General features: G+C 51.0%; 10 protein-coding genes across 10 annotated transcripts; 3 read left to right on the plus strand and 7 right to left on the minus strand.

Annotated features, from left to right (window-relative positions):
- Positions 1–3: 3 nt before the first annotated feature.
- P170DRAFT_508091 (uncharacterized protein) lies at positions 4–3752 on the minus strand. The gene is made up of 2 exons (XM_024854533.1): positions 1248–3752; positions 4–1186 (listed from the first exon to the last, which is right to left on the minus strand). Exons 1-2 carry the CDS (start codon positions 3298–3300, stop codon positions 51–53), a joined length of 3189 nt encoding a protein of 1062 aa, XP_024708783.1. The 5' UTR covers positions 3301–3752; the 3' UTR covers positions 4–50.
- A 155-nt stretch (positions 3753–3907) lies between these two features.
- Positions 3908–6255, plus strand: P170DRAFT_435110 (uncharacterized protein). Its single transcript, XM_024848860.1, has 4 exons — positions 3908–4220; positions 4290–4548; positions 4616–5222; positions 5285–6255. The coding sequence occupies exons 1-4, from the start codon at positions 4066–4068 to the stop codon at positions 6199–6201; spliced, it is 1938 nt and encodes a 645-aa protein (XP_024708784.1). The 5' UTR covers positions 3908–4065; the 3' UTR covers positions 6202–6255.
- A 238-nt stretch (positions 6256–6493) lies between these two features.
- P170DRAFT_352710 (rhamnogalacturonan acetylesterase RgaE) lies at positions 6494–7303 on the minus strand (the record flags this gene model as incomplete). The annotated part of the gene is made up of 2 exons (XM_024843934.1): positions 6494–7131; positions 7195–7303. The coding sequence occupies 2 exons, from the start codon at positions 7301–7303 to the stop codon at positions 6494–6496; spliced, it is 747 nt and encodes a 248-aa protein (XP_024708785.1).
- A 997-nt stretch (positions 7304–8300) lies between these two features.
- Positions 8301–9510, plus strand: P170DRAFT_435112 (uncharacterized protein). Its single transcript, XM_024848861.1, has one exon. The coding sequence runs from the start codon at positions 8390–8392 to the stop codon at positions 9365–9367; it is 978 nt and encodes a 325-aa protein (XP_024708786.1). The 5' UTR covers positions 8301–8389; the 3' UTR covers positions 9368–9510.
- Positions 9511–9919: 409 nt separating this feature from the next.
- On the minus strand, positions 9920–10432 carry P170DRAFT_473345 (uncharacterized protein; the record flags this gene model as incomplete). The annotated part of the gene is made up of 1 exon (XM_024853028.1): positions 9920–10432. The coding sequence occupies one exon, from the start codon at positions 10430–10432 to the stop codon at positions 9920–9922; it is 513 nt and encodes a 170-aa protein (XP_024708787.1).
- Positions 10433–10925: 493 nt separating this feature from the next.
- On the minus strand, positions 10926–12229 carry P170DRAFT_508095 (enoyl-CoA hydratase/isomerase family protein). Its single transcript, XM_024854534.1, has 3 exons — positions 11890–12229; positions 11188–11816; positions 10926–11125 (listed from the first exon to the last, which is right to left on the minus strand). Exons 1-3 carry the CDS (start codon positions 12000–12002, stop codon positions 11016–11018), a joined length of 852 nt encoding a protein of 283 aa, XP_024708788.1. The 5' UTR covers positions 12003–12229; the 3' UTR covers positions 10926–11015.
- Positions 12230–12590: 361 nt separating this feature from the next.
- P170DRAFT_454522 (Hsp20/alpha crystallin family protein) lies at positions 12591–13409 on the minus strand. Its single transcript, XM_024851442.1, has one exon. The coding sequence runs from the start codon at positions 13293–13295 to the stop codon at positions 12771–12773; it is 525 nt and encodes a 174-aa protein (XP_024708789.1). The 5' UTR covers positions 13296–13409; the 3' UTR covers positions 12591–12770.
- Positions 13410–14644: 1235 nt separating this feature from the next.
- On the minus strand, positions 14645–14992 carry tfb5 (TFIIH complex subunit TFB5; the record flags this gene model as incomplete). The annotated part of the gene is made up of 3 exons (XM_024853029.1): positions 14645–14692; positions 14765–14916; positions 14974–14992. The coding sequence occupies 3 exons, from the start codon at positions 14990–14992 to the stop codon at positions 14645–14647; spliced, it is 219 nt and encodes a 72-aa protein (XP_024708790.1).
- A 250-nt stretch (positions 14993–15242) lies between these two features.
- Positions 15243–17361, minus strand: P170DRAFT_435116 (putative MFS multidrug transporter). Its single transcript, XM_024848862.1, has 6 exons — positions 17100–17361; positions 16946–17040; positions 16558–16881; positions 16347–16505; positions 15939–16300; positions 15243–15876 (listed from the first exon to the last, which is right to left on the minus strand). The coding sequence occupies exons 1-6, from the start codon at positions 17251–17253 to the stop codon at positions 15327–15329; spliced, it is 1644 nt and encodes a 547-aa protein (XP_024708791.1). The 5' UTR covers positions 17254–17361; the 3' UTR covers positions 15243–15326.
- Positions 17362–19469: 2108 nt separating this feature from the next.
- P170DRAFT_454524 (class-II fumarase/aspartase family protein) lies at positions 19470–21108 on the plus strand. The gene is made up of 3 exons (XM_024851443.1): positions 19470–19803; positions 19862–20101; positions 20155–21108. The coding sequence occupies exons 1-3, from the start codon at positions 19601–19603 to the stop codon at positions 21101–21103; spliced, it is 1392 nt and encodes a 463-aa protein (XP_024708792.1). The 5' UTR covers positions 19470–19600; the 3' UTR covers positions 21104–21108.
- Positions 21109–21432: the final 324 nt, after the last annotated feature.

Raw genomic sequence — 21432 nt, forward strand, 5'->3', positions numbered from 1 at the left:
TTTTGGCTGAATTGCAAATCGATCTACTTCGGTTGGCTCTATTAGACTATCTAATGTCCATAGTAACCATTATCGTAATCATCTTGGTCATCTTCCGCGAGGTCGTATCCTTCGTAAGCCTCATCCTCGTATCCCTCGGCATCCAAGTAATCATCGTAGTCGGAGCGTTCCATATCCCGGGAACCACTGTCAGCATAACCAGGCTGATACCCAGCAGACCGTTGCCCAGGGGGTCGTCTCGGGGCGCCGGTACCGCGAGCTCTGGGGGCAGCAGACCTGGGGCTGGCAGAGGACCTTGGCGTTCCTTGTGGCCCTCTGCCTCTGGGGGGTGCCATTCGAGCCTGCTGCTGACCGATGACATCTTTAGACGGCGGCTTGTAAGCTGGGGTCGGAGAAGCCTCTCGTGGAAGATTCTGGCGCGCAGGCCGGGGCATTCCATTTCCACCTCTGGACGGACCGCCTCGGGCCTGTCCTCTACCTCGAGATGAGCCTCGAGGGGGATAGTTGTATTGTCGTCCCCGGCGTGCTCTCTGGGAAGGCGGTTGCGGGGTATAGACTAGACCATCGTCTAACTCGTCAGGGTCATGATAGTCGGCCCGGAGACTATAGTTGAAGGCTTGCTCGGATTCGGTCTCCCCGATGGTTTCAAATAGGTAGTTGTCAAACCGGCGAATGGTGTTCGCGATGAGTTCGAACTGTTGGTAGTCCATTACATGATTGACATTCACTGATGGAACTGGTTTATCTTCCTCAGGGCTCGGGGTGGTTTCTTCGTCGTTTTCTTCGGCATTTTCATCCCATGCATCCAGCGCACCGGACTGCATGTCGAACTGAGCGAACGAATATGCAACTTGGAAGGCATTCCGGATCTGTCTTCCATTCCAACGGTGGTCCTCGTTGTTGTCGTAGTGCCATGCAGCATAGTCTAGAATACTGATGTCATCGATCCTCAGTGTGGGTGCGGGTGGCAGATCAGGGTCAGCGGCAAGTCGTTTCCGTTTATCCTCTTCTGCTCGTCGCAACCGGCGGATGTTAGTCTCAAAGATTCCTAGAGTCTGATCCCTACTGAGATTTCGGTAATGCAAGGTCAGGTGAATGCGTGACTTGAAGGCTTCGTCAAGGATGCCGACCCGGTTGGTGGTGAGAAACAGAATCCCACTGTAATATTCAAGTACTCGGAGAAAGACTAGCATGTAGACGGTGTTAAAATAATGATCATATACACCACGAAATACCTGGTCACGTACCTGATACCAAAGCATTCCGATTCAAATCGCTTATATCTCGGCGCGTCAAAAACACGTCTGCTTCGTCTAAGAGTAGCACACAACCCCAGCGATGTGCGAGACGGAAGATCTCCTTCAGATGGGTATCTACGGATTCAGGCGTAAATCCCAGATCACCGCAAGTAATGGCAAACAGAGGCTTATTGTTCGCCTGAGCGACAGCCTCCGCCGTTGCCGTTTTGCCCACCCCGGGGACACCGTGCAGGAGAATGACGAGCCCGGAGCCTTTGCCCCGAATCAAGTCCAAATTCAGCCTTTGACGTTGGAAATGAGTCTTGACTAGCGCCCGAACCATGCGCTTGTGGCTTTCGTCGATTCTCAAGTCTTTGAAGACATTCTCGGTTTTCGAAATTGGCCGCAGCCAGCGCGTATCGAACCGAACGAATCTCCGCTCGTGAAAAGTATATCCGACAACGCGTCGAGGTAGAAGAACCAAATCATCATCTCCAACTTGTGTTACGCTTCCTTCGCGGGATTCTCGGAGGAATGTGTTGTGTTCGAGATCATACTTGCTGAAAGTCTCCTCGAATCTCTCCTCCAACTGTCTGGTTTCCGTGAACTCTCCCAGCACATGGTATCCGCTGTCGTCCCAATGCCTGATCGCCATCGGATCTTCTTTTGCCGACCAACTGCCCTCAGACCATCCCAGTGTGAAGTTCGACTTTGATGCGAGGCCTTCATCCGATTTATGGGCTTCAACAAAGTCAATCATCACCGGACTATCTATGTGCTCCGTGTTCCCCCCTTCGGACAACCTCTGGTGGTCTGTGGGCTCAAAGGCGAGCGTCCAACCTTCATAGTATAAATATTTCTGATCCAGAGCCTTTTGAAACTCCTGCCCCTGCTTTCGCTGAGCGTCCAGGACTTTGTCCTTGTCCTTGAAGAAACGGAGGGGGTACACCTTCAGCGTGGTGATATCCCGCAGACCCTCGTAGGAGCGGATGGAGAATCTCTCGACAAAAGGCTCGTAGGAGACCCCGTTAAAGTCGATAAAATAGCACCAGAGATCGAGCTCCTGGCTCGACTTGGAGGGGATATCACATTGAGCAGTATACTCCGAAAACGAGTCACGACCAATCGTGTGAAGCCTCCAAACCTTTTGAGAGATATTGGCTGGCCCCGGCCAGATCTGTCCCGAGGACGATTCGGACAGCGAAGGAACGTAAATTAGCTCGCCCGGCTGGAAGAACATCCACAAGTCTAAGAAGGAGACCTTGCGCTGCGTTGTTCCTGCTGCACGCTCCCAGAGAGGAGTGATTTCCGTCTCCATGAACTGTACATAAGTCCGAACATGGCGCAGTGCTGTAACCGAATCTGCGATCGGCCCTACCACGGATTCCTCGGGCGTCATGGGCCTGAATTCATCACTTGCGTGACTGGATTCATCTTTAGCGTCTCCACGGCGGTCCTGGGCCCTTGGGGTGACGTTTGATGGAATAGCTAGATTAGAGCCCTCCATCTTATCTGCTGCCGACCAGTTCTTTTCTAAAATCTCTAGGCATTTCTTCATCTGCGGAAGATAATAATGAAAAGAAAGAAACGGTCGGTAGAAGACTCGGGCGCCAGCGTTAGCCCACTGTTCCTGATGGCCAGTCAAGCGGGACAGCAGGAGAAGAAGCTGAGGCGATTGAACCCTCACGCGTTGGATCCAAGTGTCGCCATCTTCCTTGGTCCGCGATGGGACCCGATTAATTCGGATTCCCCAGCCTTGCATGTGGCGCTGGTTTGACTCCTGCCAAATCTGCTGTGCCAGTGTGTGATGGCCCAAGAGAACCTCGATGACCGCCAGGCCCTCGTCTTCCGCAAAGCGATTCTTGAAGTGGCTGTAGTCGAGGTACTCCACGACCGCTTTCAACGCCATCTTCTGGCGATTCTCCTCCCAGGCCTTCTTTTTTGCTTCATCAAACTCCTCGCCTATCGTTCCAACGGGAGGAGCCATAAGCTTTATGTGGAAGGCGTCTTGGTCGGCAGCTTCGCTCTTAACCTCCCTACCCGGGCTCTCCATGCGTTCCATCTTGCCGCCGTGTCTCCAGGTCAAGTACAGGACAACGAATTCATCAGAATATCAAGTAGGGATAAAATAAAGCTTGCACGGTTGGAGAACGTTATTCAGTCCTTATAGCTGCTGGGTCGGTCTGGTCTGGGAGGAGTTGGCGTGGCATCCACTGGGGTCACTGTGGCCGATATCTGATATATCGGTGACAGACTCGACCCAACCCAATGTGGGCCATCAGGGGGTACGCGATCGCCCAGCGCGTAGTGTGGGAGGTCACAGCATCAACAATCTTACCTGCATGCCTAGTTTACAATCCTCCATTGTGGCCCTGGCCCTCATTGGCCCGTACACCTTGGCCTCCCTGAACCAAAGTCAGCAGGAGGGGAATGAAAGGCATCCTCCAGCCTCGCCGCACAAACAACTGTGACTCAATCCAATCGACGCTGTACACGTAGGCTCAGCCGGATTCAGCCGCAGTCCCACCACTGTGCATTGCCGACTCAAAGTGTCCGAACTGCTCTGAAGAAATGGGTGGGGTCCGCGTCTTGGTGGGGAAATGATATGCGAGGGCGGGACTTTTGAAAGCTGACACTGAAAAAGAAGATCGGAATCCTTTCTCCTGTCAACGGCAAAGTATTCGTAATGCCATTATTCCCTCTGGTGATGAGCACCGGTGTCTGCTGCCAATTCCACACACACTCCACGTGCCACTGCCAACCGTCTTCGAAAGCCTTCCTTTGGGCAGTGCTGGTAGCATAACTCCAGACTTTCAGACTTTCGACGATGTCTCTGTCCACAAAGCATCGCGGTGGGGGCCAATACACCTCTCCCGCCGTCACGTTCGTCGGTTCCCAGGGCCCAGACATCCACTTAAGTCTGGCTGGCACGTCCCAACACAACGTAGAAAAGGACCGTTACCTTGCTGTGGATGTACATAAGTGAGTTCCAACGTCTTCTAGCGCCGGCCTATACCGAACCTAAAAATGAGACTAAACCCGACGGAACAGATCTCTGGAAGAGGTCCTGAGGCGTACGCTGTTGACGAAACTTGAACTGGAGCTTCCCGAAAATGCCGCAAAGCTCGAAGAGCTGTCAGAAAGGTTGGCCGGCGCCGAGGATCAATACAAGGAGCGGAAAAATGGTCGCTGGCATTCAATCTGGTACAGCATCGGTGAGGGGAAGGATATGATTGACCCTTGGGTTGCGCTCATACCCAACGAATATGGCCTGGCCGTTGTCAAAACGGGCCTCGCCGTTGTGTTCAAGGTGAAAATTCCTCTTCGCTCGTTTGTAGACGGAAGGTAGCCCTCCCTAACAGAATCCATCCTTGCAGCTTGCCGAACGCTCGAGTGCGCGACGAGAGAAAATCTTCAACGCGTTTGCCGGGATTCGAGATGCTCTCGCGCGAGCTGATCCCGAGCGACGAAGTTTCCTCTCAAACAAGGAGGTCGGTCAGCAGGCGGATCATCTCACAAAGACCATTGTCGAGTGCATCGAAGATATGATCCTCTTGACCATGAAAAAGGATAAATCGTGGCGCCCGAAGTTCACCCGTCATCACAAGAAAGAAGACCGGGCACCTCCCCCGGATGCCGATGCAATTCTCGAAAAGCTCGCGAACTCGACCAAGGAGTTCGAGGAGGCGGTAGATCTTGCACGAGACAATGCCATTGAAGCCACCGGGTTCATGACGCAGTTCATGGCGCAGAGTCTGCCAGTGATTCACGACGATGTTCTCATAGCAGACAGTCGGATACAACACATGGACCGTAAGCAGGATATTCGAGATCAGGATTATAGACGGGGGTATGAGGAGATGCACAGCATGCTGAGTGAGGTTGTGCGATACACGCGTCGCCTGGCCGAACGCGAACAGAATCTCCGCGCCTGCCAAATCGAGGCGCGAACGGATCTGGTGCACGTGCTGCGCGAGTCCAAGAGTGAGGTCACCTGACGCCCCCCTGACAGCAACCATGGATGTGCTGATCTCAAGTCGCATCAGAACAGCAAATGGAGATCAAGAGACTTCGGAGGCAACAGTTACGAGCACACAAACCAACCGCCATAGTCGGAGAAGCTCAGCTATTCCAGATACTCTCCCTAGGGGCGCAGCCAGAGGATTATGAGCTCTCAGACCTAAGCAATATTCTCCAAGAACCCAATAGGGACTTAGAAGCTACGCTCACGTACAAGGGAAAGTTGCGCCAGGACAGCCAGCGACAAGTGCAAGCAGCACTTCTCATACAGGACCGGTTTCTCCAGTGGCTTGAAAACAGTGCCTCAGATCTCATCATGGTTGATGCCAATATCCGGAACCCAGGCATGTCCAAAACCTCCGTCATCTCCGTCTTCAGTGCCACCTTCATCACTAGCATGATCACAGCTCGCCCCGAGGATGTGGTCGTCCACTACTTCTGCGGTCGCCATTCTCGCCCCCAGGATCCCTGGTATGGGCCGAATGGGCTGGTTCGGCTCATTACAATGCAGCTTCTCATGAAGCTCATGGAGCTAAGCAGGCCCAATTTGGACTTCCTTAATCAGTGGGACCAAGTCAAGGACCTCGAAGAGCACAACCTTGACGCACTCTGCGAGCTACTGTACTGCCTTGTTGAACAATTCCCTGAAGACGTGACGGTCTGCTTGGTCATTGATTCTATCTCCCGCTTAGACACGCCGAGAACCTTTGGTGATCTTCGGATCGTGATGGAATGCTTACACAGCCTTGTCGATAACGCGACGCTCTATCCTACAGTCAAGGTTCTTCTTACCAATCCGATGCATAGTAAGAGGACTATGAAGCAACTGGATATCTTCCAGGAGGATCCTAGTCGTCTGGTTTGGCTAAACCCAAATAATGCATTGAAATCGCCGACTAACATGTCTGAGCGAGTTATCGGTAAGAGATTGTTTGGAAGTTAAGTAAATGAGTTCTTTTTTTTGGAATCAAGAAGGCTTTCAGTAATCAAGTTCATGTACTAAATATGCCAACTCGAATTTACATTTACTTCATTACGCCTTTGGACATGTGGACCCTGGTCGCTTCTAGTTCCTAGTCCCCGTCCTGACCTCTAGTACCAAGAACTGATAAACAAAAAGATAAATCTTCAAAGGAATAATGGTCTACTATTACCAATGCGAACCAAGAGATATCATAACTTGGAAAATATCAATTAACTATCCTCACTGGTATAAAGGAACAACACAAAGATGACTACAAACACTCTCCCTCAAAGTCCTCCGTCGACAACACCTCCTTCAGCGCAACATCGCTGCACACAACAGCCTTCAAAAACGCCTCCGCAACAACAGCCGCTCCATCGGGGCTCGTGTGCGTGTGGTCACTAGGATAGTATCTGTTCACCGTGTCCCCTCCCAAGCTCTCATACCGGCTGGCTACATAAGCCCCGTGGTCCACGTATTCCACGCCTGCATTTTCCGCCGCGAGCTGGGCGTACTCGACGAAGCGCGATGGCGTGTAGGCATACTCGCCAGTCTCCCAGACATTGTTGGGTGTTTGGCTAGAGATCAGCACGGTTGCGCCTTTGGCGGTGAACGTCTTCGCGGCGTTCTGGATGTATGCGGGGAACGTGAGCACGGTTTCCTGCTGGCCGTCGTACGTCGTTTCGCAGGTCTCGTCGCCGGTCCCTGGGCAGTCGGTGCGCCCGTTGTCGTTGCCTAGGGAGCCGCCATCGTTGTGCCCGAACTCGATCACCACGTAGTCGCCAGATTGGACTACTGAGGCGATGTCGTCAAACCGACCTTCCCGCGTGTAGGAGCGCGCGCTGCGTCCGCCAATCGCTTTGTTGCTGACAGTGCCGGAGACGTACTCAGTGATATAGTCGCCCCAGCCTTATTACGTTAGTCTAATTTGTCGAGAGAGTGACAGAGAGAACGGGATGGGTGTGTAAATACCATCAGTGGTGCCACCGTTGGTGGATGCCATGGTAGAATCCCCGGCCAGGTAGACCGTCGCGGCGAGGGCGCCGGGGAGGAGAGAAAGAGGGAGGATGAACGACCGCATTGTGATTGTAGGGAGTATGGTTCGAGTCCGGCTCAACTGTGCAAGTGCGAGGAAGACTTGGAGTATAATCGACAAGAGAGTTCCTTGGGCCCATATTTATACCTCCCCCTTCCCTACCTCTTCCTGTGCCCCGAGGGCAAATAACTTGGCAGGTACAGAGGAGATGCATCTGCTCCCCCACAGGAGGAGAGTTGGCAGAGGAAAATAAATTAAATCCCAGAGACCCGAGCACGAACATGGAGTGCATACATACAAGCTAAGCTAAGCTTGGGCAAGACGCTGCCGTGAACAATACCCTCCGCCATTCAACATACGTGGGAAAATTCCCCGTTTCGGACGATCAAGTGCCGAGCGCATCTAAACAGGCTGATGCGGGTTTCTTGGACCTCGGACAAGCGGAGTTTCAGACTTCAGCCACTTTGTCGCAGCAGCTTCTCCGGACGGGTTGGACGGGAGGGACCCGCCATGATGACACTGACAGTGGCATTGGCATTGACACCGACAAGTGGCACTCCGAAATGCAGTTAAAAATAACCTAACCTAGTCAGATAATCTAGGTGGATTCTCCGTCAGGAAAGAAGAAAATCTCCGACGGATCTGAACGGAGGAAAGGAAAGCAGTGGACGATCGGGCCCTAGATGAGGAAATGCTCAGGACAATCAATTGGCGTCTATGTGACTGCGACGTGATGGGCTTTTTTCTTCCCCGCATGGCGTGCGTCAGGATTGCTGGATGGTTGGTTTTCTGTCTTGGGTTTTTCCACCTCTTGGACTCGCCATGTCGGAAGGATTCCTAACCTGGATCTTGGAAGCAGAAGAGGCGGAGATAGTTCGGGTTTGATGTTGATGATGTCGAGGGCGGCGAGGATGGGATGATGGAGATGAGAGAAAGTTCCGGTGGGCTGTTGGGCGTCTCCACCGTCACGCGGCAGGACACATGACTCAGGCACCGTCAGGCACCCCATCGACTCTCCATCGTTGGTTGTCAACTGTCAACAATTCCATCGATCTACGCCCCTGCCTGCCTGTGCCTATTCCATCCTCAAACAATCCCTAATCCACCACGGGACACGATTCAGCACCAGCCATGCCAAGCACTGCCGCTGAAACAGCCTTGTCCACACCGGAGCTCTTGGAAGCCATCCTCCTGGAGCTAGACATGGCCACCCTTCTAGTTTCAGCTCAGCGTGTGGATCGATATTGGTTTGGCCTCATATCTGCTTCTATCCGGCTACAACAGGCCTTATATTTCAAGCCAGTTCCATCCTATAGCAAACCACCATCTGCGTATATAACTAAAGATGATCGTTGGTTGAAGAATGGACCTTGGATGAAGGATAACCCTTGGTTTCTCGATTGGTTTCACAGCCGTGAAAGCCAGAACGAGCTTATGGCCTTTCTCAACCCTTTGCTTTTCAAACATTTTGGCTCTCTCTTCTTCGATATAAGTTGTTGGAGCAAATTCTGTAAGCCCTATCAGTTTGCCATGGATATGCCATGGTGGGCGGACGATCACGGTAGTAGCCAAAGCTGCGACGAGCTGAACTTGCCAGTCGAGCTTTTGCCACGGCAGAAGGCTTTCACTCGATCCGGCGCCAGCTGGCGCCGGATGTTGGTGTCTCAACCGGCCCCTCTAGCACTAGGGTATGTGTGGTATGAATCTTCAGATCACAACGAAGTTGTTTCGAAAGGAATTATGGATGAAAACCCTTCTCAATCCACACCGCTTCCGATGTCCCAAACCGGTCTTTATATGGGTCTCTTATACGATATGATTCAACATTATGCTGGACGTGGTGAATATGACAGGGCCCTGTTCCGAGTTGTCTGGGGCCACCCATGGCAGCATCGTACTCTTGTTATTCAACAGGATGTGGATCGTACATCTAATGAACTACTCGAGGAAGTAGGCATAATTGTTCAATTCGTTCGCTTTCAGGCCGATTATATGCCCAGAAAGCCTCTCGATGTGGTAGCCTGGGACTCTGCGTTTAGAAGTGAAGACTTTAAACTCCCCGAGTACAAGCCTGTTGAGGTTTTCAGAGGTGCTATTACAGGCGGTTAAAAGGGGCACATTCAAAGTTTAATGCTATGAATCCCAGGTGTAACTCCAGATCACCATCTAGTTAGTCTTCCCATCCTGTCTGTATCGTCGCACAAAATCGCCTCTTTTCCTCGGTCTTTCTTGGGCGAATAGCTTGTTGTTCCAGTAGATAGGCTCCATCGTTTTAATTGGATTTCGATTGATTAATTGATAATTGGGTTGAATGAAGAATACTATGTCTCTACAATCATCTTTTCTTACTAACCAAAGGCAAATACTATCGTCGGATTGTTATTGCTCAAGCATTTGAACTTGCCAATTGGATATGATAAAAGAATATCTTGGATTACAAGACGCCTTGTGTCATGATACAATGATCCAGACGTACCGACTTGAAAATAAACACTATTTCCTGTCTCTCTCTTCTTTTCTCTGACATTCTCACTGATAGCTTCCCACGGCTTCCAACTCCGCACGATATTTTCGCAATAAATATACAGTCGAATCAAGTTCCGATCGTAAAGGTACTTTGAATGAACAATTTACCCTAATCCTCCCTCCTTCTCTCCCGTCTCAACGCTCGTCTTCGCTTTCTAACGCCTCTGCGGCTGCCTGCCAAGCAGAACGTCTTTCGTCCTTGAACCAAACTAGCACACTCTCTCCATGAGACGCTTCACGGATTAAACAAGATGCCTCCCAGCCGTGGACAGTGCAGTACTGAACCCTCTTTGTTGTGCTGGTATAGTCTGTTTCAAACGGCGCGGTAGTCGTCCATTCAATTGTCGGCGGTGATGGAAGGCCACAAATCTCCCGTATCTTCTCCGGCGTCATGTAATCGTTTATTATTATAGGGAACCATGGCTCTGGCGGTATCTTTCCGGCTGCAAAATCTGCGCGAGCTGCGTCCCAGGCTCCAGGGGCCCAGCGAGAACAGGAGCCTTTATCCTTCTCCTTTCGTGCTTTGTCTTCCTCGAATTTCTTCAGCCTTGCTTCTTCCAGGGCCTTCTCGATTTCATCTTGAGTTTTTCGCGTATCAGGTGCTTGATTCTGGGACGAGATGATGGGCTCGTTACTTTGTTCGGACATGATTGTTTGGCGGAAAAGGAATTTCGATACACATTCGCCAAGAGAATAATATGGTTTTAATAAAGGCGGTGCATGTGAGGAATTAGGTGAACTGGGTAGGCAATTAATTGAACCGAGGTTGTGGCAGCTTTGGCTATCCTAAGAAAATCGCGGTAGATGAACTGCGGGGTAGAGGCCACGGTAAGAATGTCAAAGCGTTCTTATTTTTGCTCGCTGTTTATAGTAGAAGTGCGAGGAGTGGATTCTGGGGATGTACTAGGTAACAACCCTGGTTCGTGTTTTCGCCTTGTAGTTCAATGGATCTACTTGATTTGCTTTTCCATCTTCTTGGGTCGGTGTCCATCGGAACTTGAAAAGTAAAGCTATTGCTTAGATAGGGTTTTCTATATGTTTAATGAATTTCATCTCTTCTTTTCTTCCGGCATGATATTTCCTTGGTGATAGCTTTTGAATAAAATTGCCATACCGAGACAGATACAACGTATGCCAAAGGGCAACAGATGTTCCGTTTACTAGAATTTCCAGCATCTATATCAGATAATGAGTATAGTGTACAGACCAACCCAACCCTTCTTTGACACAATCACAGCTTCTCAAAAGTCGGCTTCCTTTTCTGAATTCCCGAAAGCAACGCATCCGACACATCCTTGGTCTGCAACGCAGCACTATTCCACACAGTCGTATATCGAAGCCCTATCATCACCAATTAGCCGATCTCCCCAGCGCCCAAGAAAAAAGAAAAAGGAAGAACTTACCATCCTGAACCGAATGGTCCCTCGACCAATTCAGAATCTCCTTCGTCCCCTGCACCGCCACGGGGCTCTTCTCCGCCATCACCTTCGCCAACGCAAGTCCCGCCTCGACCGTCCTCTTCTTATCCTCATACACGGCATTCACGAACCCGACCTTCTCTGCCTCCTCGGCCCCAAACACCCTCGCCGTCAACGCTACCTCCTTCACCCACCCGTTATTTCCCACCACCTTGGGCAGCCGGCTCAGCGTCCCAATATCCGCCGCCAGCCCGATGTCCACCTCCTTGACAGCGAACTTCGTGTTGCGCGCACAGATCCGTACGTCGGTCGCCGTGCTGAGATCAATGGCGAGTCCCAGCGCGAATCCGTGCATCGCGCTGATCACGGGTTTTTCGCACCGCTCCACCGCGCTGATACAGTCTTGGAAGGAGGAGATGTGGCGACGGAGGTGGGAGGCTTTACGCGCGGAGTCGGCGGAGTCGTTGGAGTCTGGGGAGAGGAGACCTTGCGAGGCGGCGTGGACGTCGAGGCCGGCTGTGAAGGCTTTCTCGCCGGCGCCGGTGAGGAGGATTGCGCGGACGGAAGGGTCGGTGGAGAGTTGGTTGAAGAGTTGCGCTAGTTCGAGCCACATGCTGTTTTGGTTTTGTTTGTCTGTTAGTTAGGTTCCTGGGTTGATTGGGGAACATGGGATGGTATGGTGCCTACGCTTCGAAAAATGCATTCATTTTGTCCGCGCGGTTGATTTCCACGTGCGCGACGTAGGCATGGTCGGCTGGGAAGTGCACCTGGAAGTACTTGTAGGAGTATTTGGTCGCCATTGTTGCTTTTTTGGTGTGAAAAGGATGTGAAGGTAGGTGGGTGTATGTAGGAGGAAGTTGGGGATAAGTTGTCCCTTTAATTGTCGAGTGGCCGACGGACCTCGGCAACTGATAAGATTGACTTTATCAGTCCTGCTCCGTCCGGAAGGAGGGTGGAGCGACTGTGGGGTCTGGGGTCTTCTTGGGGGTTGATCAGGTCGGTTTGTAGATGGGAGGCTATAGAGGGCGAACCATGTGCTTTTCCAGAGGAACTGAGCAGGGCAAGGATCCCTATATTTGTATGGCATTGTAGTTGTTCACGTGCCTCGGCTCGGTTGTGGAGAGTAAACATTACTGATTAGTAGATGAACATTGACTCTAGGTATTCCAGTTCCGTAAAAGTATCCTGGATGACTAGACTAGATCTACCTAGTCGGAATGGCCGTTTCAAGGAACCTTACTATCTGAAGATAGAAGATTCTCAAGTAGACCAGAAGTCTATATAAATGACGTCATACCGCATACTAATGCGAGGGGTTTGGTCGTAACTCAAGGAGCTGGTCTACATGCTAATGTCCATGGTTTTCTACGAGATGAAGAAAAAGAACGGTTAAAAATTCAAAAACAATTGATTAATTAGACTATTTATACAAAGGAAAGCAGTATCACAATCTCAACCCTCAACTCAGCAAGCTCATGCAACTCAGCAATCGAGCAAAAACAAAACAGCAAAGTATCGTATTCTCATTCTCGTAATCGTCAACCGACGTACTCAAGTAGTCGAGTCATTTACTCAACCACAATCTTCTTGGAAGAGGGAGCCGAAGCCTTGGGAACAACCACGGACAAGATGCCGTTCTTCAGGCTGGCCTTGACCTTCTCCTGGTCCACGTGGCTGGGGAAGGAGAAGGTGCGGTGGAATTCGCCGACAGAGCGCTCGCTGACCCAGAAGCGGGGCTTGCCCTCGGATTTGGTGACCTGCTTCTCGCCAGTCTGGGCGACTTCGCTTCTCTCGCCCTGGGCGGATTCGTTGGTGCCCTCGCCGGCTTCGGGGGTGTGGTATTCGCGCTCGGAGCGGCCCTTGATCACGAGGGTCTGCGGGTCGGAGAATTCAATGTCGACGTCTTTCTGGGCGATGCCCGGCAGCTCGCCGTCCAAGTGGTAGGCATCGGAGGACTCGCGGATGTCGAAGCGAGGTGCGAATGAGCGCACGGAGGTTTGACTGCGAGAGGAGCGGTGGACGTCATAGTCGTCCAGGAGGCGGAAGAGAGCGCCGAAGTCGTTTCCGGAGGGGATGGTACGGAAGAGAGACATTTTGGATGTAGTTGGAAGGAGATATTTGCTCAGATGAGACAGAATGATTGCGATTGTGGTTTGTTTGGAGGATTGCTTGTTATCCTTGAGACTTGTGGATGCTTCGTTGATGATGATGAGGACTCGTTGGACGGACCTCCAGGCCCCCTATATACCCGCACCGCATGATTCCAGAATGCGCGAGGAGGTTGCAGATGATGCCAGATTGCATTGGATATCCAGGATTTCCTTGTTCCTGAAGGCACTGGAACGATCAGGCAATGGAGGTGGCTGCGCGGGGGAACTTTCTGGGGAGGACGGGAAAGTTCTCGGCCCTTCGACGCGATCAATGACAATGCGGATGACTCAGCCGCCGCCGCTGTCAGTCGTCCAATCAGGCGTACGCAATCTGCCGCACATGGCTTGGCGCCGTTGTTCCCGGGCAAACTGGGATGAAGCCGTTGTTTACCGGATTTACTTGGATGGCATTTGCGTTGGCAGGAGCACTTATGGATATTTTTCAGGACTACTGCTGGCTACGATGGTATATTGTAGGTATGCTAGAGGGCAAGGCTTCTTTGTACAAACTTTTGGATCATCTGGAGGCATATGTTGACTGCAAATATATATATTTAGAAAATGAAGCAACCAAAATCATCGGAATCGCGACGTGAATTGTCCAGCTTTCTAGAGAAAGTAATGCCCTATTAAGGTTGCACTATCGATCTACTGAGTGCAATGTTTAAGTAATGTTTAGAAGTGTTTTGATGTATTGGGCCTCTGCTACTGTAGCTAATCTAAGAGCGTCTCGAAAAGCTCGCGATTGGAAATGCGAGTAATCCAATACCCTGCGCTTGACGGTCGCTATTATACCCGGTTGCTGGCGTATTTTGTAAGCAAATTCTGATGAAGTTGATAATGACCAAGCGCACGAGGTACAATATCATGTCATGAAAGGACGCATCCGAGAAGCGAAATCATGTCAAACGAGTAGCCAGACAGGTTGTCTCCGTTCCCATGTTGAACCGAATCGCGCCCCGATAATTCGCCCACCTTCCCTGGATCAAGGAAGCTCTATTCGGGGGCCAAATTCCAACTGGTTATCTGCGCTGCTAGACCCGGAGAAGTCGTCCGATGTCTTGCGATTCGCGTGGGCGCGATGCTGCGTGCCATATCGGTCGCGAGTTCGAACCTCGATCGTCGGGGTTGGAATCGGACCTCATCATATCACTTGAAGATCTCGAGTTGTTCATATCCATCAAAAACTCCGATCGAGGTACTATCGCAGGAAGCGGAGAGTTGCGCACGAAGAGACAGAGACGACGATGGAGGAAGAGGGACATATCCGACGCGCATAGCTCACGGACAAATTATTCCGATTCCGATTCATTTGGCTGCATGACCTTATCATCGAGTTCCTATTCACCCGAATATTAGCATAAAACGATTCGAGCGAGAGCGACAAGAAGTTGTCGCGTCGTGTGCTTTACCTTTCCAAGCCGATATTTCAGATTCTCGAGCTGACTCTCCTTGATGACGAGGTGTCTGTCATCGTCGAGATCTTCCACGATATAGTCGTGTCTTTCTTCGTCGTATTTCAGGATGATCGCTTTGACGGAGGGATCGCATTCGATAAGGACTCCTGTATTGGTGCTTTGGTGAGTGGATTGAAGGCGGGTAAAGTTGGGTGTTAGCGTACCTCTCACTGCGCGGGGCATTTTGATCGGTTGAGTAGGAGGAATATTCGTGCGCGGAGGATAAATGTTGTGTTGGTGTTGCTAGGGATGATCTCCGAGATGCAGCTGGTCCTGAAAGGCGTCGATGAAGTTGTGGAGGCCGAGGAAACGCCAAGACTGAAGACCGTAAGGCAACAAGGCAGTACAGTAAGGCGACAAGGCAACAACGTTGAAGGTCTGTCTAACATCAGGGACTTTTGGTTTTGAAACAAAAACAATAAAAAGGGTTTGGCGCAGTTTCTGAGCTTATGAATAAACCAGAAGAAATACTCCAAGGGCAGTCTCGGACGCTATGTATAAACATGTGCTACAACGTCTAGTCCTCCCGATCTACACTCTCTAGATCATCCCTCCTCTCCCCCTTATCGTGAAACGGAGTCCAGCCTGTACCAGCCTGAGCAGCCACCGCCACGAGAGTGATCACAAAGCTCCCCAGCAGCAACGTCTGTACAGACCGCTCGTAACTCTGCACGGCAACGGCGCGTTCCACACCAGTCAAGCTTTTTACCAGCGCAGGGCTACCCAGAAGCTTTCGGATGAGCTCATCGTTTCTCTCCAACCCATGGTCAGCAAAGCCCGTTTCCAGCCCTCGCTTCAATTCCCGTTGGAAGAAGCCTCCGCCGATTGCTGATCCGAAACTCCCTGCGAATCCCCTTGACATGCCGAGTAGAGCGGTTACAAAGTAATGCACGTCCGGGCGGGTAAGGTGCAGGAGGTGCGACAGGCTGTAATTCATCAGCGCGCCGATGGAGAGGCCGTTCAAGAAAGTAAAGAATATATAGGCCGCGGTGGGCGAGTCGGGCGTCGAAAGTGCTGCCAAAACAAGCTCTGACAACCCGAAAAGAAGGAACATGACCAGACAGGAACTAGCTCGGTCAGTAAGGGGTCGACGCCCCTGGAGTATAACAGAATGCAAAACCAAACTCACATGTAGTAACTTCCGGTTTTACGGATATGGATCCATCCAACCAAGACGCCACCAAGGCCAAAACCTGCATTTGTGGGAACCAGGATCAAACCGGCCGACGCCGGAGACCAATTGCGGACCACCAATGCATACGTCGGCGAGAAGAAGAGAACAGACCAGCGCGCCATCATTGATACAAGGCCTGCTAGACATGTCAACAGGACACTTCTCATCTTGAGCAATTCCACCGGGATGATTGGTTCCGACGCGAACTTTGCTTCGATCAGTAGGAACCCGGCAAAGGCGATGGGAAACAGAATTATGGGCGTGATAGCAATCTCAGGTGATGCAAGGCTATACAGAAGTAGGAAAACGGATGTTGCCTGTATTTCATTAGTTTAAACCAGCTATCTCCAGAGTTGGACTTACCAAAGTCAAAGCTCCAAGATAGTCGACCTTGGCCAGCTTCTGTAACAGCGTCCGATCCTGCGATCGTGAACTTTCCTCGCCAAGGTCGTGCGGGATAGCAAAAAACTGAATCGGGCCTAGAATCAAGGCAAGAGGTGCTTGGATCCAGAATATCACACGCTATTCTATCAGTAAAGTCAAGTCAATGACGCGCAGTAATGATATAACATACCCATCCGTAAGTTGGCGTCAGTATGCCTGCCAGCACCGCACCGGTCGCGATACCCGTCGTCATTCCAACATTGATCAAGCCGATGAAAAGACCTCTTCGCTTTTTGCTTGCTAGGTCAAGAGTTAAGATGATAGCAGTAATCATGAGACCACCACCTCCGCATCCAGATACTGCGCGCCCAAGAAGGAAGATCGTGAGGTTATGCGCAACTGCTGTGATGAAAAGCCCGATAGCCAGTAGAACACAAGAGAAGAGAATGTATAATCGGGGCCTGAAGATCTGAGAGAGTCGGCCTGCAACGGGAGTAACGCTGGACACGGCAATCTAGACACGGCAAATAAATCAGTGTCTGAACTCACGCTGGAATGCGAAATCGAGTAGAGTATACCAGATAGGCCGAGTTGAACCAGGTGGTTTCCGAAAAAGCATCTAGATCTGCAGCGATATCCGACTGTGCCGTGGTCATCATCGACATGTTCGTAGCTATGATGGCGTTCAGTATTGGGTTCATCGCCTCTTGTCAGATAATTATCGAAGCGTACTCTGGATAAACAACAGCAGCCCCATCGATAGAACGATAATTGATCCTCGGATGTAGGAGACATGAATGCGACTTTCCAACGTCGGAGATGCACGCGTGATGAGCGGCGTCTCCTCCGAAGGCGATTGTTCTCTATGTTGCTGGTCTTCGGCCATGATAAAAGTGATGTATAACCAGGATGTGTCGGACCAAAAGAAACGGACCTTTCGGATCCATTGGGTAGATGAATGACGATGATGTGCGAGGAGGGGGATCCGGCGTGCTTGTTGGCAGGAAATGGGAGTGGATGCCGGATTTAAGGGAAATAAACACGGCAGCATTTATAATCAGCGTTAAGATAAGGTAATCCACGCCAATGGGGCAGATCCACTTGGGCACCTTGTTATGTTGGCAGTTGGGGATTGACACTAAGTTTCATGCTATTTTCCTGGAATTTGCTAACTCTATCACCTCATAGGGCGCCAATCCCCCCAAATATATGATATCTACCCCGAATTACCCGCTGTTATTATAGCAACTAAATTCTGCCTCTCCATAATATGGCCTTGCTCGCCGCACGATTGTCCAAAAGAAGAACATTCAAGACATAAGTCAAAGCCGTCGTCAGTGCACCGATTGCAGTGAAGATAGTCATCATAGATGGGTAGGTCAATTCCACAACTGTCGCAACAGATTTCGTCTTCCGAACTAACCACAGTCGGCTTCTTTTCTGTTTCTTCTGCTTCCACATGAGTACCTGACGCATCGGATAGGAGCTTGAGGATCTTTCCTAGGTTGTAATCACGAGCAATGGACAACGGAGTACGGTTCGCACAAGTTGGTGTTTCCACCGCGGTACTGCCATGCTCGAGAAGGATCCGAACAAGGTCGCTTCGCCCCAAAAGGGTGGCAAGAAACAGAGGCGTTCGTTGGTACTGGTCCTGCGCGTCTACGAAGGCACCGTGTCTTAACCAGAGCCGTACTTTGGCCATGCTTCCGTCTTGCGTCGCCGCCGCCAAAACGGTTTGGCCATCTGCCCCCTTACCATTTACATGTGCCCCGTGCTCTCGCAGGATGTCAACGATTGACATGTGCTCTCTCTCCGCCGCCCAGGACAACGGGGTTTCTCCCGAATGGGCTGAAGAATTCGGGTCTGCACCCCGATCGAGGAGAAGTCTGACGATGGATTCGTGGGCATTGTGCGTTGCCCACGATAAGGGGGTTCGACCACGGATGGTTGCGGAGTCCACTTCGGCACCACGGTCCAACAATAGTTGGACGACCGACAGCTGCCCATGCTGCGTTGCAAATGACAGCGGTGTTCGACCATGTATATCTTTGGGATCTGGGTCCGCACCTTTTTCTAGAAGAAGCTTGGCAATAGACAAACTCCCGTGCTCCGCGGCGCAGAAAAGTGGAGTGCGCTGGAAAGTGGAATCTCTCAAGTCTGGTCGAACACCGCCCTCTAGGAGAATCCGAGCAATTGGTTCATGGCCACGCTCCGCCGTAAAGAAAAGAGGCGTGCGGCCCTCGTCATCTTGCGAATCCATGTTGGCACCTTTCTCCAAAAAAAGCTTGACAATTTCTATATGACCGTTTTGCGCTGCCCACGAGAGCAGCGTCCGACCGGTCTCGTTCTTAGCATCGGCATCAAATCCTCGATCTAGTAGCAGTTTGACTATGCCTAAATGACCGGATATAGCGGATAGGAATAATGGCGAGTTGGATTTGTTTTGGGTCTGGATAACGTTGGCTGCTCCTTCATCTAGCAGTTTCCGGACCGTTTCTTCCCGATTTCGTAATGCAGCCCATGCTAATGCCGCAGCTTGAAAATGTTGAACATGGTGTTGATAGAGAAAGCTGTTGAAATTTTGATAAATATGGCGGTTTGTCCGAATGAAGGCGTTGATGTCTCGCTCTAGATTCAGTTCCTCCAAGATGGCTTGCAGCAGCTCATTGGGGAGCTTGGAGATCGCCATATCGAGCGGAGCGTCTCAACCGTATGAAAGAGAATAGAACCAGCTATTCTCGACCAGTCGGATCAAGACCGGGCTATGAAAGGCGATTTATAGCCTCAGCTGTCGAAGGCTGTGAGTCAGCCTTGGCAAGAGGCTTGGGGGCCAGGCATCCAGGCCTCATTTTTGCCTGGTGGCCTGAGGCAACATTATTCGTCATGACGTTTCCTGGTTTTAATAATCCTAACAAATAATAGAAATGGTAAAGGCCACATGGTGAAAAAGGCCTAAGTCAGTGGAAGAAATTCAACTAGTTGAAAATCGACATCAGCCCGGTGTAACATGATTGGACCCATTTCTAATCTGCGCTGATACTCCGGAGTCGTTCTGTTCGGAATAAGACGCTATTCCGGTGTGCCTCATTCTGGGTCCATCCACGGCCATATTTCCATTTATGAGCGCATATCCCCAGTTATAAGGGACTGCGCCCGTTAAACATCCCTGCTCCTCAGCTGGAGAACTTGCTTCAAACGCATCCCCTGGAAGATCACCCCAACCACCCGCTACCATGTCGATCTCGGCCCTAGACTCGCGCATCTTTCGAAACCTCTTCGGCACCGAAGAGATTCGCGACATTTTCACCGATGAGGCTTATGTGAAATTCCTCGTCGAGACTGAGGCCGCTTTGGCTCGCGCAGAGTCCAAAGTAGGTGCCATTCCGGCGGACGTCGGAGATGCCATCACGGAGGTGCTGGGAAAGGTCAAACTGGAGTATGCACGGATGAATCGTCCGCTAATTTATATGCCAGAAGCTGATACAATGAAACAGCTTTGATCGACTTGCGCGAGAAACGGAGATCGTCGGATACCCCGTTCTGCCGTTGGTGATGCAACTGGTGGAGAACACTCCCGAGGAGATCGCAAAGTACATCCACTGGGGTGCGACGACTCAAGATATCATGGATGATGCGAGTATTCTTCAGATCAAGAGGGGCGTGCAACTGGTGAAGCGGGACCTTGACACATTGATTGGCATTTTGCGGACAATGTCTGAAAAGTATCGGGATACGTAAGTTCACTACCTCAGGCTTTTCAAAGGCTGGGAACTCACGGCCTATCTAGTCCAATGGCCGGTCGTACGCACCTGCAACATGCCCTCCCCTGTACCTTTGGCTACAAATGCGCCGTATACCTTTCCAGCATCATCAGACATCGAGAGCGACTATCCGAAATCGAGCAGAGATGCTTCCTGGTGCAATTCGGCGGCGCAGCAGGAACTCTTGCTTCGCTGGGTAGCGACGACACGGGCATTCGCGTGCGAGCACAGCTGGCCAAAGAACTGGACCTGCAAGACCCCATGATAACATGGCATGTGGCGCGCGACAATATCGCGGAGATTCTCAGCTTCCTTGCTCTCATCGGTGGGACTTTGGGAAAGATTGCTCTGGATATCATCGTCATGTCGTCGAATGAGCTGGACGAGGTGTCGGAGCCTTTCGTGCCTCATCGCGGCGCATCCTCGACAATGCCACAGAAGCGGAATCCGATTTCGAGTGAGGTAATCTTGGCCGCGTCTAAGCTCCTGCGGGCCAATGCGTCCTTGGGACTGGATTCGATGGTTGTCGACTTTGAACGTGCGTCGGGGCCGTGGCATCTGGAGTGGGTTGCTATTCCAGAGTCTTTCACGTACGTGGTGGGAGCCTTGCATCAGACGAACTTTGCTTTGCAAGGTCTATGCGTGAAGGAGGGGTCAATGAAGAGGAATCTTCATTCGACTGGGGGTTTGATCGTGGGTGAAGCTGTCATGATGGGCCTGGCGCCGTTTGTTGGTAGGCAGCGAGCACATGACGTGGTGTATGAAGCCTGCAAGTCGGCCATTGAACATGACAAAATCCTGTTAGATGTCCTTAAGGTCAATTCAGAGGTTACGGTGCATTTGGATGAGCAGAGATTGGCGCAGCTGTGTGATCCTTTGAACTATTTGGGGTCGGGTCAATTGATGGTGGATGATGTTTTGAATAAGGCCACTGCTCTCAAGGCATCTTTGAATGGGAATGTGAATGGGCACTAGGTTACATAGGATCATTTGAATTAAGTTTGTATTTTATTCCAATCGTTCTTCGACCATGGAAGATGTATATTTAAATAACTGAATAGTAAGTTAGCAAGTGACATTTTGGCCACAAGCAGCTTGCAGTATAGAATCCGTGGCCTGATGCCTGAGTAAAGCATTCAAGACAGTCAATTGAAGACTGCACCACTCGCTCAAACCCCTCCAGATCCACCTCGGTTGGAATAAGACCAGTTAGGGCTGACAGGGATAAGACGTTATCCCACCCCGGTCGTCCATTCCCCGGATTAAGCCCTAATCCCGACCCCAGGAATTCTGTACCCCGGATC

The sequence above is a fragment of the Aspergillus steynii genome (genome assembly GCF_002849105.1).
Source record: "Aspergillus steynii IBT 23096 chromosome Unknown P170scaffold_2, whole genome shotgun sequence".
NCBI lineage: Eukaryota > Fungi > Ascomycota > Eurotiomycetes > Eurotiales > Aspergillaceae > Aspergillus > Aspergillus steynii.